At 29.3% G+C, this 16,815-nt stretch overlaps 1 protein-coding gene across 1 annotated transcript in view; it reads right to left on the bottom strand.

Annotated features, from left to right (window-relative positions):
• LOC123016143 (Ig-like and fibronectin type-III domain-containing protein 2) overlaps window positions 1-16,815 on the bottom strand; it is an 89,777-nt gene that overhangs the window by 20,093 nt on the left and 52,869 nt on the right. Inside the window, exon 4 of the mRNA XM_044416359.1 lies at window positions 1,235-1,441. Coding sequence (XP_044272294.1) covers window positions 1,235-1,441 — 207 coding nt within the window. The remainder of the gene's footprint in view (window positions 1-1,234; window positions 1,442-16,815) is intronic.

Below are 16,815 nucleotides of genomic sequence, written 5' to 3'. Positions count from 1 at the left end.
TAATTTCTTCCATTATCACTATCCTTGTTTATTTAGTCATCGTCATACCATTGAAAACTAAAAAAAAAGAGTTATTTTTTTTCACCATGTAATTGTTCTCCACTTTCTGTTTTCTTTTTTATTTAATTTTTGTTACTTGTACTTTGTATTAATATCTATAATAACTAGTGTTTTTTAATCAAAAATTGTTGATTGTTAATATCAGAAATAGTATATGTTAAAAAACAAGTTTCATAAGAAGAGTCTTGAAGCACGAATTCAAATTGGAAAAACGAGTGGCGTAACCACGAGTTATTTTTTCAAGGTTTTATGAAACAAGCATTTTATACTATTTTTTAGGATTTGCTCTCTTTATGCTGTTTTTACACAAAAATATTTACTTTAATCAATTTAAGGTTTGTCATGACGTTTGGTAATGTCTTAATTTTAAAAAGTTAAAAGTTAAAAGTCGCCTTTTTCGCCGTTCTTTAATATAAATTAAAATCTATTCTTGATCACAGAAAGTAAGGATTTAACTGAAATTTCTTTGTTTTAATAAAAAAACTGTTATTTTTTAGTGTTTATGTGAAATTTTCTTCAACAAATCAAAGTACAATGCAATTTTGCTTGACACCGCTGTATGTTAAATCCATAATTGACCCTTTGAAGTTTTCTCCGCTCTCGTAAATATAAATTCGATACTTGTAAAGTTTGCAAAGTGCAGGAATCTCTTAGGGTAATTGGCTCGTATAAAAATGTAGGTTTCAAGTTTCTCTTCCAGAGGATGAAAAGATGGGTATAAATCAATAAATTTCCCGTACTTATGTAATAATATCGTCGATGTTTTCAAGCAGGCGTCTTGTCTCCATGAAAATTAAATGAGACAATATCCACTATCGCCACAAGAATGGTATATTCTGGAAGCCAATTTAAAAAATGTGACGTCATGTGAACATACACAATGTAAAATAAATGGAAATTTGTATTCATATAGAAAATTCAATATCCGGTTGCGTTGCAAAACTACGCGAATTTTTCAGGAAGAAAATTTCATATAAGAGATTTTAATACAATTCTCACTCTTTGGAGAGCTTGGGACTCGTTCAATACTCAAATAACAAATTAAATCAATTTGAGTATTTGCTCAACGGCCAAGGATCGAGACTAATGCAAACAACGCTCCCTTAAATTGGGGATATTGGATTTGCCCTCTTACAAGGGCAAGAAATAGTGAATAAATTTTTTTTTTGCTTACATGAATCGTGCAAGACGGCGAATCTCTTATCAGCCGTCACCCTCTTATCCCCCGCTGTCAATACCCTAGTGCTGTGCCTCTCCCTGTCCTCCTTCTTCCACATAATGGTGTTTTCCCCAATATCCCTAACCACGCACGTTATAAGAGCATCGTCGCCTTCGTATACGTGAACGGGATTAGTCAGACTGTCTCGCATCGAGGGCAATCCTGAAACAACACATACGTGTGAGAAAAAAACAAGAAAAATGAATAAATATCCTTATTATATCCCGAAAAAGCTTCATAAAAATTTATGACGTGCCCGACCATTTGTATCTTTCCCCCGTTTCTAAACACTCCTACTTTTCACTTTATGGACCTGTCAACGGAGGACATTCATCATAATAATAGTATTTACAGTTACAGCTACGCTTTTCCATTTGTCTTGTTCTTGTAAGGACGAGTTTTCATTTCCGGAAAGACGATGAGTTTCGTCAGGTTGGAATGGCAAAAATTTAGAAATAAATAAATACTACCAAGATACTGACACTAATGGAAAATACAAAAAATTAACAAGATTTAATTTTTGTGGTCACTTGAGCGACGAGCGTGAAGTGAGCTTTTATTAAAATCACAAAAACGCAGAAAAACGAAATATTTAGTTTGAAAAGTTCCGTTTGGTGTTTTTTTTTTTAATTGTTGCAAAGAAACATCATGCGTCAGTATCGGAATTTGTGTTGAGATTTTCAAAAGTGTTTATTAATTTAACTAGTGCAGTTAGTAGTGAAAAATGTGGAATGCTACTGATGAAATTGTTGAAGCAACGGAAGGAAGAAGAAAGAAACACAACGTTAAAACGCTTAGGCGCAAACATGGCCGAAAGATAAATCTTTTACTCGTGACATTTAGTTATAAAAATGATCACTTTTGTGACATTTGCAAATAAAATTTAATTTTTAAAAATTTTTATACAAAAATACAGGGTGAGTCATTAATGCAACATCATATTATTGAAAGAAAGTGAAACCGCCTCGACCAAGATTATTTTGAAAATTTGTGCTTATCAGATTTAAACACAATGTTTTGTTATACCAGGGAGTTGGTGACCTTTGTATATTGAAAATTTATATACAAAAATTTTGGATAGGTACTAATAACGCACTGCATCACCTGAATTTTTTTCAAGTATCAAGATGTTTCAGAATTTAGTTACAGTACCATACAAAGGTTTTTTTTTATTAAAACACCTATGTTTTTGCACTTTTAGATATAGCTATTGACACAGATATTTTTAACATAAACGGTCGGTCGTGTCTAGTTTTTAAAATAATTTGATTTCTCTAAGGAAGTGTCTTTTGTTATATTTTTTATTATTACAAAAAAAAATAAAGATTTTATTACATACAAAAAAGTGGCTGCAATACACTAAACATTATTAAAAAACTGGGTTTGTACTTTTTCCTCTTAAATTCAATTTTTTTCGTTATTGTAGCATTCAGCACTTTTCACTTTTTGTTATTTTTTTTCATTTTTTTTACCTTTTTCTATGCTTACTTTTGGAGTCTTATTTAGAAAACTTCTTCTTTTAAAAAATACAAAACATGTCGCATATACAAAATGATTTCTGCACTTCTTATTTAATAAAACAAATAACAATTTGAAAAAAAAATACAATTTTCGAGCTAAATACAGGTGCGCCAAAACTTGCGTCCTAGAGAGTAAGGTAAAATACCAAGAACATAAAAAAATGTTTAAAAAAAAGTATCTACAAAAATTTCGAAATTATGAGACTTTAAATTTTGCACTTTGACTCTATTTATTTCTGTTGAAAAAATATTTTTTCGAGTTTTTTTGCTACAGGTTATTAGAAGAGGAAATAAGAAAGCTGTAACCTAAATTGTAACTCAGTTCAATGTTATTTTTGGCTTGTATTGGCAAAATTTTTATACCTTCACTAAATAATTATAAAAAAATCATACAAGATCATCAGTATCATTAAATAGACGTAAAAAAGTCAAATGTCAAAAAATAAATGTCAAAATTTTTTGACTGATAGAATTTTTCGTGTTGCAAAAGACAGTTGAAAAGATTAAAAAAATGTCAAGAAATACTGGCTTACAAAATGTCTAGACTTGTAAAAAACAAATTTTCTTTAAAAAAATTTTTAAATTTAAAAAATGTCAATCGAGACTTTTTTAAAACATCGTGTTGCAAAAGACAGTAAGGGAGACTGAGGAAGTGTCAAAAAACACCGGTTTAAACAATATCAAGATTTGCAAAATAACGTTTAAAAATTTCTCAAACAGAAATGCCCAAATTTAAAAAATGTAAATTGAGAGTGTTGAAAACATTGTCTTACAAAAGATAGTTAGGAAGACTAAAAAATGTCAAATATCGGCTTAAAAAATTTCTATACATGCAAAAAAACATTAAAAATTTCTTAAAGAAATGCTTAAATTTAAAAAATGTCAATCGAAACTTTTTGAAAACATCATATTGCAAAAGACAGTGGGGAAGACTAAGAAAGTGTCTAAAAATACCGGTTTAAACAATATCTAGATTTACAAAAAAAAACGTTTAAAAATTTCTCAAATAGTGCTCAAATTAAAAAAATGTCAAAAATATATCTTGTAAAGTATATTGATTAATTTAAATCTTAAAATTAAAAACGATGTAATTTTTATTATTTAAGTATTAGGGTTGTAATAGGGCCTTCGTTAATTTCTAACAAATTCAAAATTTGTTGTTTGCTTTTCAGGCTATTGTTTTGCAAATATAACGTGTTGTTTGCTTCAAAACTTATTTTTGCTCAGCTGAATAAACGTCCAGTTTTGCTACATAAACTATCACTTTTACTCCTGATAATTTCTGGTAATTTTCTCTCTTTGTTGCTTCATTATTGTTTGGTTCGGACAATGTGACACTTTAAAAAATATACAACTTTATATATTCGGTTAGCTTTTTGAAAAATTTCTTGGGGAAAGTTTACCAAAGTTTTTTCAGTCACTAAACGGGTTGTAAATTTTTTTACTGAAGTAAATTTGGTATAGTATTAATTTTTTAAATATTTTTTTTAATTCAATTCAGTTAGGGCTGTTATGTGCAGTGAGAGCTTAAATTTTTTGAGAGCAAATTACAGCGTCTATGTCGAGCGGATTGATTCGAACAGGGTTTTTCACTCGGGGGAGCCACAAATTAAACAGATGGTATTAGCCGGCACGACAAGTGAAATTAAGAATTAAGCACGTCTTGTCGAATAAATCTCTTGAAAAATTCTGTTGATTCCACCTGAAACACTTTAATTAAAGAGCGTTCCGGTGATGGATAATTAATAATGGGACTCGGCGCACAATTAGACGAACGACTGATTGCTCTTAGTTTAATAAAATACCGATCAAACGGGCCGTAATTTGCTTTGGCTTCGTGTAAAAGAGCAATTAAAGAAAAAGGCTCTTTAATTATCATTGCTCTATTGCGGGCTGGGAGCGGTCGAGGTCCCAAAGGAGCCTGTATTAAATAAAAAACGAGTCGTTTTAAATTAAATGCTCCAAGTTTTTCCTCTCAAATAATTTATTTATGATTAGTTTTTATTAGTTTTGTTTAGGGAAGTTGAGTGTTTCAACACTACCCTAATCTTTTATCCACTTGTGTCGTAAAGTGTTGTTATCACGTCTGGAAACTGGCAACACCGGTGATGATAAAGTAGCCCATTAAATTTGTTCTGGAAGTTTTCACAACCAAACTTCTTTGTGTGGTGGTTTAACCAAAACTAAGATTCGAGATTATCATTTTTGTTAGTTCACTAAATTCCACGACCTCTTTAATCTTCACTCAGGAGTTGAGAGCCATAAATTGAAATAACAGCCCCATTTATACTCAAACAATACACCATTTTAAAAAGTAGTGTTGATAAATTATCATTCACCACTCGCAAACTTCCGAAATTGCGTTTTACGATGATGCAAGATATTTTTTCATTAAATAAATTCGCCCTTTAAATGGCAATTACACAGCCCCCTAGCGCAATCTCCACTGCGTAAATTTGTAATGCTGAATCAAGATAGCTGACGGGGGTGGTGTCTACATATCATTGCGGCGGCGGTATTAAATACCCGAGCTCCGGGGAATATTTATGGGTGACGTTATGTTGGTAACACTGCTGAAACGCGCACGTGAACCATCCATCTTGCCAGCAATATGTGCTACATTTAAAACGCTGATTCTGTGTTTTTATTTATAGAAAACGATAAAATAAAAAATTAAGCTGTTTAATATTGCGCAATTTTATCACTTTTAGTTAAATTAAATGCAAATACAAATTATATCAAAAGCTACAACAAATCCTGCTTTACAAATGTCCAAATTTTTACTTTTCAATTCTTATTAGTAAAGTTGCTAGAATATTTCAAATAAAAGCATATACAGAGTGAGTCTGCTAAGAGTATACAAGGTGCGCCAGAACTCGCGCTTCAGAGAGAAATGTCATGTAAGGTAAGACACCAGAAACATGGAAAAAATGTTAAAAAAACTCTATCTAAAACAATTTCGAAGTTATAAGAGTTTAAATTTTTTTTGTATATATTTTTGTTGGAAAAAAGTTTTTTTGCTACAGACTATTAAAAGAGGAAACAAGGAAGTTGTATCCTAAATTGTAACTCTGTTTAATGTCATTTGTGGCTTTTATTGGCAAAATTTTTGTACTTTCACTAAATAATTATAAAAAAATCATAAAGAAGATTATCAGTATCATTAAATAGACCTAAAAAATGTGGAATGTTAAAAAAAAATTGACGTACCCTGTATAACAGCATTGCCAGTTGAACAAAATGTGTCTCAGAAACAGAATAAACTAAATATTTTTTAACTCAGCCTGTATCTATGTTTAAAAAAAATGCATTGTATTGTAGAAAAATGTATACCTCTAGTGAGTCCTACCAAATTGTTGACCTTAAATGTTAAAATATTCAAAAAAGCATATAGAAAATTGATAGATATTTACCTTTTTGTTTCATAAGAAAAAAGATACGTTGTCTGTTTGCGTTTTTTGATGTAGGAGTTGTTTTTAATTTCGATGATTTTTTACTAAACATTTATTTATTGAAATAATTTATTTTTCTTCAGTTTTTACACAAAAATTAAAAATAACAAAAAAAATTTTGAGTTTAACTAAGAATTCAAGTAAGAACTAAAATCTAAACTAATGCCTTCTAATTTCTGACAAATGTCAAGTGTCATATCTAGTAAGGTAGCTTTCTATATTTTGTATAAATATTTTTGCGTTAAAAAATGACACGTTACGACACTTTTTTTCATTCAAATGCGTTAAAAAATATAACGATATGACCCTTTTTTCACGCTTCCAGCGCGATAAAGCAAATGTATCTTTTATAAATAAAAATTAATAAAATCTTATACTTTTTTTGACGGTTGTGAAAAAAAAATATGTGAGGAAAAGTTAACTAAGTTAAAGTAGAAAGGTTTGAAGAAACGAAATCATATCCCCACTTGTAAGAAAATAATATTGTCGTCGAGACATGTTACGGCAATAATTGCCATCACCAGAGTAAAATTTTGAAAAAGGTGTCAAATCAATTTTTTTTTAATTAATAAATATTTTTGGCACCTTAGCTTTAAGTTGTTTTAAGTTCAAATAATTGTATTTACTATGCTTTACAGGTAATTTTTTAAGCTATACAGGGTGAATATAAAATATGGAACCAAGCGGTTTTTTAATCATTTATTGCTTCCAGACCAGAAAATAATAATTAATATAAATTAACATTCTAATATAAAAAATGTGATCGTATTTTGAGAAAGAAATTTTGTTTTGTTTTTGATTTATGCGATTTTTTGTCAAAAATGCAATTTATGTAAAACAAAAATTTGAAAAAATTAAATATAAAGTAGACAGCTGTAATCCTTAGATCATAATCTTCATGAGAAAAATGGTTTTATAATGGGTAGCCATTTAAAGAAATTAAAAAAATTGTAGAATTTAAAAACAAAAACAAAAAATTCCAAGAATTTTATTTCTGATAAATCATCACATTAGCAATTAGTTTTTCCAAAAATTAAATAGTTTAAGCAAAAAACGGTGTTTCATTCTGTTTATTCTCCTGATAGTTGCTACATACCTAGTCTCTAATTTATAATATTGCTCACAGGATTGAAATACTTCATCTGATTAAATTAGTTTAGCTTTGCCACCTATTGCGCTATATTTGAACACAATGACGGTTAATTTAGCATTCAAGGAATTAGACGTTTGTAATTATTAGCAAGAGTTTCTGCATGGTTTAATATTTGCGGAATATACTTCTACATATTCTGCATCATTCAATTTTTATTAAAAATCGCTTTGTTTCTTGATGCTAGTGATGAAAATGCTCCATACACCCCAAATCCATGGTATTGAGATGTAAGTCCATTGTTTCCGGAGCGACATAAATTACTCAGCAACCAACAATCCGGGTAATACTCTCCTGTATTGTTCCATACCTAAATCAAACAACGTAGCGGTTTGAATTCTGCATGCGCGCTTCCGGTGAAAATCCGGTGCGTTTGTACACCAAATTAGTGAAAATTACGATAAAACTATGCAACCAGTTATATATATAGCATATAGGTTGCTGTTTCTATTCAAATCAAGCCATAATCTCGGCATGTCGCGATCGTTACCGGAGTCGTTTTCCAATTTAAGTCCGAGGAAACGACGTTCAATAAAATCAAACGACACTTGTTGCAGTTGTGAGACCACATTCAAACATACTCGCCCGGAAACGGAGCATTGCTCTTTCCGGTAGTTTCCGGTGATGGGCCGAAATAATCCAAATAAGTCACTCGCAAAAGAAACAAAAGCGGTAATGGCTGTTTGAAATGTGCAAACTTAGAGAAAGACTTCCGGGAACATACACGAAAAATCAACGTTATTTTACAAAAAACACAAAATTAATCTTAAATTATTTAAACAAAAACACGATTATTTTATTCTCACCTGAGGATGACCACTTTGTGGTTGAAACGCCTCGTGTTTGAAATAAAAGTTTGGTGTGACGGGTTTAATCGTGTTTTCGTTTATCGTTTCCAATAAGAAGTTAAATTATTTATAACAAATTTTCTTTGTGTTTGCTTTTTCTACGCAGAATGAATATTCAATATTTTATATGAGAAATTATTGTTATTAATCTGAAAAAGCGAGCAAGGTTAAATTTTAGATAAAAAATAAATCAACATAAATCAGTTTTAGAAACTACGCATTGATTGAAAAAAAAGTATAATGAATCACTAGAATGAAATATTTTGCCGCAAGGAAGCTTTACGTTGGTGTGCAAAAATGAAAAGTAAAGTTAATTAAAAACATATGAGACTAAATACGTTTTTTGTATGAGTCATAAATATTAAATAAATTTATTGTTATGTACCATTAAAAATTATTCTGCATGATAAATTGACTTGTAAATATAATTTCCAAGCTCTGCAATTAAAATCATTTTACAGCCGAAAAATTAATTTCGGGGATAAAATTTAACTCTATACAAATAAATATGTATATTAATAATATGTATTATTTTGGCTTTATTCTAAAAAATAAAGTAAAAATTATTTAACAATAAAAAGGGCAACTTTGTTACAAAATACCAAAAATCTTTTTCTCATTCAAATACAGTTAATTAAAACAAATGCGAGAATATTTATTTTTATCGTAGATTTCATTTCATAGTTTCTGAGAAAAATGGGTTTTAATTTTGAATTTTTTTACATTTACGTTTGAGTGAAATTATCTTATTTTATCAATTCTGACCAAAATCAAAATGTTTTGCTTGAAAATGAAAAAAAAAATAAAAATAAAAAAAAAACAGTTTAGGAGCTACAATTTTTTTATAACTAAGTATTATTAGCGTATTTTTTTAAAAAAATCGTTAAGTAAAAGTGTTTTTCAACAGTTTCAAATGTTATTTCATTTAATATTATTTAAATCAACTTTTCAATAATAACAAAAATTATTGTGAAAACAATAAGACAATAAAAAAATGTAGATTTTAAAGAAAAATCTAAATTAAACCTATTGTCAAAAGTTTTTTCAATTAAAGTAATGAACAAATTAAAATATAAGTGTTTTTGAGATATCGATGTTATTATTTAATTCAAATGAACGTACTGGTAGTAAACATTAAAAATTTTTATCAAAATAAAATGTTATCTTTTATAATCTTTGACATAGATATTCATCGAATTTATTTTCATTTAATTAAATAAATGGTTTAATTGACAATAAAGTTTACATCACTGAAAAGATTAATAATTTTATCAGCAAACGTAACAGAAGTGACTCTTTTATCATTATGACTCACAAGTAAATGTTTTACCTTACAGGCATAAAGTAAAAATTTGTTGTTTTTTGTCTCTTTGCAAATTTGATACTCACGCGTAATGTTTGTTTATAAGCATTGTTATGATTTTATTACTTACAAAGCGTCCTGATTATTTTGTTCGTTTACTTGCTATTTATAGTGTTGCTTTTTACTCTCGACCTGCGAGTTATTTGGAATAATCAACTAAATTTTTTAACGTTAGTTTTGCCACATAAACTGTCACTTTTACTCCTAATAACATAATATACTATTTTTCTGTGCTGCATTAAGCAAAGCAAATGGAATTTCCATCTGGTTCTCTCTCTCTCAATAATTCCGAGCTGTTGATTACGTGTTAATGCAGCAATCTCTTAATGAAGCAGGTTCAACAGCTGTCACTTTTGACATATACCGGACCTGTGCTCCGGTCCCGGACTTTCCCGTCCATTTTTATTCAAACTCAGAACTAAGCTCCGGGATAATCAAGGATAACGGTTAAAAGCGCCATTTCAGTCGATAACTAAACACTAGAGTTGCGATAAGTCCGGAGCCTTAGTAACAATTTGTCACCGCCTGTGAGACCCATCGATTATATGGGGAACAATGCAGGCCCGGGCCGTGTTTTTTTTATCGAATAATTGCACGCCCTTGGGGGAAAAGGTCCGGCCGCAAAGTGGCGGCTTGCATAAATTTTGCCCGGAGTCGGTTAAAACCGGCCTCTTTTAGTGCATGTTAGTTTCCAGTCGGGGGTCGTAATAAATACGGTTTGGGCTTAAAAACATCGCGACGAGCTAAATCCTGAACTCGTTAGCGGCTACGGAAAGCTCCGGTAAGCTCCTGTCTGCCTTTTGAATAGATTAATCCGGATAAATCGGAAGATACGAGTACATATACCACTCTTCACCTACACACAAGCTGCTCGACCTTTATAATCTTACACTACTCACTGGAAAATCCCGTATTTGGCTCATAAGTTTACCAAACTATCCAGAGTTTTCCAAAATAATATTTACTTTATTTTTCAAAAAAAAAATTATAAAATAAGTAAGTAAAAGTCAAAGCTTTTTGATTTCTTGTCAGTGGCGAATGTATGCCTGTACAGGGTGTTTTATTAATATTGCAAAAACTGCAACTACATTCCCTTAAAAAAAACTCGTCCTCTGTATAGGTAGTCCACTAATGAGTTTTAATTATTATCAGTCACTTTGACAAGTAGATAAATGAATTAATGACACACATGTGAAATATTTATCAAAGCACTCTTGAATTTTTTTAATGAACACGTTAAAGCAAAAAATAACACTAATAAAAAGAAAAAAATAAAATATCCAGTGACGTGCCCCAGGTAAAAGTAAAAATAAAATAACTTTTATAAAAATAACTCAAATGGTTTCGGAGAAACTAATGGATTTTAATTTCTGTGATGAAACTTTATCACCCTGTTTAGTAATGTACTTTTATAGAACTATTGTTTATTTGACAAATTAGTCTTATTTTTGGATGTAGAATTGTGGTTGCAATTTTTCACAGTATAAAAAAACACTGTATTTTAAGCCCCGGCGAAAATTTTAGATAAGTTTATTTAAAAAATGTACACTTAATTGAATCATTCTAGTTATAATTACATTTTTCTTTCAACATTTGATTATTTTACTTCTATAAGAGTAACATAAAAGTGCTCCAAATATAATTGAAAAAAATTCTTAAACTAAGCAGTCTTTAAAAAAATAATCTTTACAGATTCTACCTTGGAATTTTAGTTGAAAACTATTTATTCTTATAAAGATACATAAGTTATTTTTTATATTAAATTACAGATTAAATAATTGAAAAATTAAAAAAACGATATTACGATTAAAACATTTCATGCTTTTATATGCTTATGATGGCCTTATGCTCTTATGTTTTGCTCATATTTGCTCTTATTAGAATCAGAAAAAAATTATTGGTTCTAGCAGTGTTTAAACCCAAGACCTTATCTCACTGCGCCTTCACGCTCCTGGCTAGTGTCTCTGCTGAAATCCAATAGTATATTCATTCATACACAATTTTTTTCCAAAATTTACAACGTTTCTACAACGTTTTATAGACTTTTCCGAGTCCCTTAAACTCTTAGAAGTGCATTTAAATCAATTTTAAAATTTACACTTTTTATTTGTCAAAATTTTGGTCGATTGTCAGTCCCTGAAGCATATATCATAAACTCCGATTTATTATTAAGCCCCTTTCTGTTTATTAACATTAGAAAGCACTTTTAATTTTATACCTTATAAAAAAATATAATAAAAACAATCATAAAAATATAAAACCTATACTCGACTGTAACTGCTAAATTATTGCGTTACAATTGTTGTGTTACATCACAGAACTCAGAAAAAAATGCTTTTCTTAAAAATGTTAAATTTGACTCTTCTTGACATTTACAAAAAAATCAAGTTAGCCTTGTATCCCCAGCACAAATGGAGATAGAAGTTTGATAAACATCTGAGGCGATGGAATTTAAATACTTTTAACCATATACCAACTTTCAATAAATTTTGATGAATAGTTTTTATAATTTTTAACTGTATCCATACTTTTTAGCGACCTGTATGTAACCACCCAGGTAAGAAAAAACACTTTCTTTCACTGAAATACATATAATTTTTTCTACGATCCAGCAAGAAAAACTAACAATTTCTCTTGATACTCGTATGCCCGTTTTGCCATTAATAAATAGCAGCATGTTTTTCCATTTCTATGAGGGAGGTAAAAAAGTAAACATTTTGAAAATGAGTTTTTTGAAAATATCATAAATTTCGTTTTACCAATGCTGTCTTATACATTCTGGGGAGCTGATTACGAATCTGCTGAGTTTTTTGCTCTAACTCCTCTGGTTTTGACGTAATCAGCCTTTGAAAACAAACTTCTTTTTGAGATATTGACTTGGCATTGACAAATTGGTAATTGAAATATTATAATAAACATTTCGTAACTTTACAATTAGTGTTAATACATGTTTTGACAAAATTTTGTTTAATGAAACTACTATTGAGTGATACTTGAATAAAAAAGATATTTTTAACTGAATTCATAATCAAATTAAAACTTGAGTGTTTTCTAGATACCAACAAAGCCATTATTTTATTTTAAAGTTGCAATTAATACTGGAAAGTTTATTTCTCATTGTAATAAAATGTTATCTTTGAGGCAGCTTTTAATAAAATTAGTTTTTTTTTAATTAAAAAAACACTCTCAGTTGAGTCAAAAGTTCGGAAAATCGTCCAATATATCAGTTACAGGTGAAACGTCCTTTGGCAATTATGATAATCTAATACCCGTCTGGTAGCAGCAACGGTGGTTAATTTATAACAGGATAATTGCATATGTGCCATAACCAACTATGGCGGTTATGACATACCGAACTGAATATTACGGCATCGATCCAGTGGAAGATTCAGCATTTCTGGTTAAAGCTGCCAAGATTCCATTGCTGGTTATAATAATGACAGGTTGAGCTTTATAGACTGCAGAAAATGCATTCCCGTTATAACTTACGATGCAATAAGGATCTTTGGAACACTCAAGAGTGAGCTTTGTTCCTCGTAAACGAACTATGTGTGGAAATGTTCGTCACCGGGAGTTTAAACTGAAACATAACTCGCCAAGAAGACTTTTACTTCCCAAAAAAATGTTTATTAATTTGTAAAAATCTACAAATAAAATAGTTGGTTTATTATTGCGTATTTTATTTAAGTGAAAGAAAACTAAATATACCGGCTGCGCCAGAACTCGCGCCCCAGAGAAAATTTTCAATCATAAAAAAATTCTATCAGTAAAAAAAATTGACATTTATTTTTTCGCATTTAACATTTTTTTATGTCTATTTAATGATACTACTGTTTAATAATCTTGTATATGTTTTTTTACAATTATTTAGTAAAAGTACAAAATACTCTCATAACTTCGAAATTTTTATAGATTTAACATTTTTTTTTTTTAACATTTTTTGCTTGTTCTTTGTATTCTACATGCCATTTTTCTCTAAGGTGCGAGTTCTGGCGCACCCTGTATTTTGCAATTAATTTTTTTTTTAATGTAATGTCAACTTTTCAGCCTTTCAGTTCTTGAAATATTCATTTTTTAAAATATACTGCAGTAGCAGATTTTTACAATTTACTTAAAACTTTTAGTTTTGCAACATTTATATTCTCCACAATTAATAATTTTGTCCAAAACCGCAAACACAAAGCAAATTTTACTCATTTTATTACTTTTTTTTATTTTCAAAGTTACAAAATAGTAATTTTAGTTAAAATACAAAAATATAAATACAAAATAACATTAAAAATATGTAAAAGAAATGCTCTCAAAACTAACTGCATTATGACAACTTGTCCCGTATCTAGGATGTCCCAAAATTCGCAAATCAGAGAAAAATGCCAAGTTAGATAGAATGATACTATAAGAACATGAAAATAATTCTAAATTCTAAAAAAATAAGTGTATAAATTTTGCTTTTTGACACTATTTATTAGAAGAAAAAACAAATAAGCTGTATCCTAAATTGCAAGTATGTTTAACGTTATTTATGGCTTTTGTTGACATAGTTTTTGTACATTTACTCAATAATGTTCCTGGTGTCTTATTTTACATAGCATTTTTCTCTAAGGCGCGAGTTCTGGCGCAGCCTGTATAAAAGTTTTTTGATTAAGTCTTCAATAATTGTTTTAAAGCTTTAGAAGTTTATACAAATTAAGTATTTTACTTGATATAAATGTCATTTGTCCAAATCCTCAAACCGCCACTGTACAAAACTAAATATTTAACTTATGAAAACTGGTAGAAAAAAATGTGCAAAAATGTGTTTTTCATTCAATTTTTTTCAATTAAAATATTTAGTTTTGTGTATAATTCTACAAAGTGTATCAACTAAGTTTTTATTAAGCAAGAAAGTCTCAGTTGAAGCACGCTCTATAATAAAAAAATAGATAGGAAACGTTTCTTGAATAAAATTTATTCCTCTTGATAGTTTAACAAACTTTAATGATATAATGACAGACAAAAGCTGTTGAGCTTTTGAAATACTTGTCTTTATTGTTGAGATATTGTTTCTGTAAACTTATGCAGCAATTAACTTGATTTTTGAAATTTTTTGCTTGCAATTAAAGTTTCAAAGCTTGCGTTAGTTGTATTAAGTTAGCTTCATTCTTAAGGGAGCTCGTGAAGACAATGGCGCGCACTTTTAAGCTTCTTGAAGGTAATTCGGGTGGAATAATAAGCGACTGAAGTAAAATTCTCCGTCACAAATCGACTTTCAACGTAACGTATTACATTAATCCAGTCGGCGCTTGCTCTCCTCATACATTTTCATATTTTAATTCTTTTGGAGCTTAACTTCGAAGACTTTGCAGCTTTTACGAATTTCGCCCTTTTTTTTCTTAGCATTAATGACGTTGTGGTCCTCGGAATATTAAGTGAGCAGTGTCGGCCTTAATTCTAATTAGTAATTAGACAAGAGAGTGTGAATAAGTTGCTAAAGATGATGCCTAGAATCTAATCTGTCTCAGCAGGGGTTGTAATGTTGTAGACACCTCATCTTTCAATGTTCGGCTATTAATCGACGTCTTGCAACCCCTCTGGATCATAAATTTTCCACGATACGAAAAACTAATTCTATTCAGATCAGGGTGTTAGGGTGACTTTAAATAAATTAATACAAGCAGGTGACAAACTCAACCGTTTAAATATTTGATCGGGTTGATGACATGAGCCAAGTTCAAATAAAGATTAGATGGGTTTTTTCCTTTTACGATTGATTCGAGAGGCGCAAATTGTCCATGAAAATTTGATTTTTCGCGCGACTTTTTCTCCATAATATAAGTTTTTATGAGATTCTCCAGACTGTTCTTAAGTTTTCGGAGATAATAAACGCCAGTCGTGTCGTATAGAAAAACTTTTGGGGGTGAAATTGACATATGGCTTGCGAAAAAGAATGTTTACTAACGCAGAGAAAATATAAAATTTAACACAATTGAAAAAAACACAACAAAATCTTCGTGTTTCTACTCTTTTTTTGAACTAACTTCTTCTATTTAGTATTCTTTTAAATTTGTTTGTTATAATTTGATTACTTGCGAAGTGTTCTTATTATTTTGTTCATTTACTTGCTAATTATAATGTTGCGCTTTACTCTCGATGTGAATACGTTTGCGTATAAAATAGTGTATGTTACTTGGAGTAAAAGATTCGCCACATGAACTATCACGTTTACTCCTAATATAACGCAATATACTATTTCTATTTATCAATTCTTTATAAGGCATTTTTGCTTACTTATGTTTTTATAAACTCTGCACTTTTTACTATATTTTCTAGTATATTTTATTTATTCTGCATCTGCTTTACATCTATTACATGATTATTTTTATAATTAACATTATTTTTATTTATAATACTAATAACATTAATAATTATTATTGTGCCTTAAAATTTATGTTTTGCTTTTTTATCATCACCTTTACTTTTTTATATTTTTGTGCGTATTTTCTGAGTTTTTTTCTCCTGTTTTTACGTCTTTTGTTACTTATTTGTTTTTCCACTATTTTATCCCGTTGGCACATTATTTTATCTTATTTATTATAGTTTTTTTAATCAATTTTTCTCTAGTTTCATTTTAATTTACGTTCTACTTCTTTTTTTTATTTTCTTTATTTTTTGCTTATTTATCATCATTTTTTTAAATATATTTTTGCTCCTGTCACTTTTCTCTTAGATTTTTTTCTTTTACGTCTTTTATTACTTATTTGTTTTCTCTCTATTTTATCCCGTTGGTACATTATTTTAACTTACTATATTTTCGTTTATTTTCTTTTAATCCATTTTTTAAATTTTACATTAATTTATGTTTTTTTCTTTTTTTGCTTTAATTATTGAAGCCTTTTTGTTTTTTACATTTTTTCTTCTACTTGTTATTTTACATTTGCAGTGTCCTTCTCTGCTTATTTGTTTTTTGTAAATTTTTGTCACGTTCATTTACTTTATTCCATCTTTCTGTCACACCTACTTTGTTATTATAATAGTCTTGTATATCATTAACTCATTATTCTTCATTGTTTAATTTCTATTTCAGCATCTTACGGTTTTTTATATACATTTTTTTTTAATTTTCTAAGCCTGCTACCATATTTTTACTCTCTTTTTAGTTTAACTTTATTTTTTTTATTATTTCTGTTACATTCTTCAATCTGATTTTAGAATAATCTTAATAGT

The sequence above is a fragment of the Tribolium madens genome, unplaced genomic scaffold (genome assembly GCF_015345945.1).
Source record: "Tribolium madens isolate multiple individuals breed KSU strain unplaced genomic scaffold, Tmad_KSU_1.1 Scaffold_1;HRSCAF=32;Tcas5.2_LG8, whole genome shotgun sequence".
In the NCBI taxonomy this organism is placed as follows: Eukaryota; Metazoa; Arthropoda; class Insecta; order Coleoptera; family Tenebrionidae; genus Tribolium; species Tribolium madens.
This window is presented reverse-complemented; position numbering and strand designations above follow the sequence as displayed.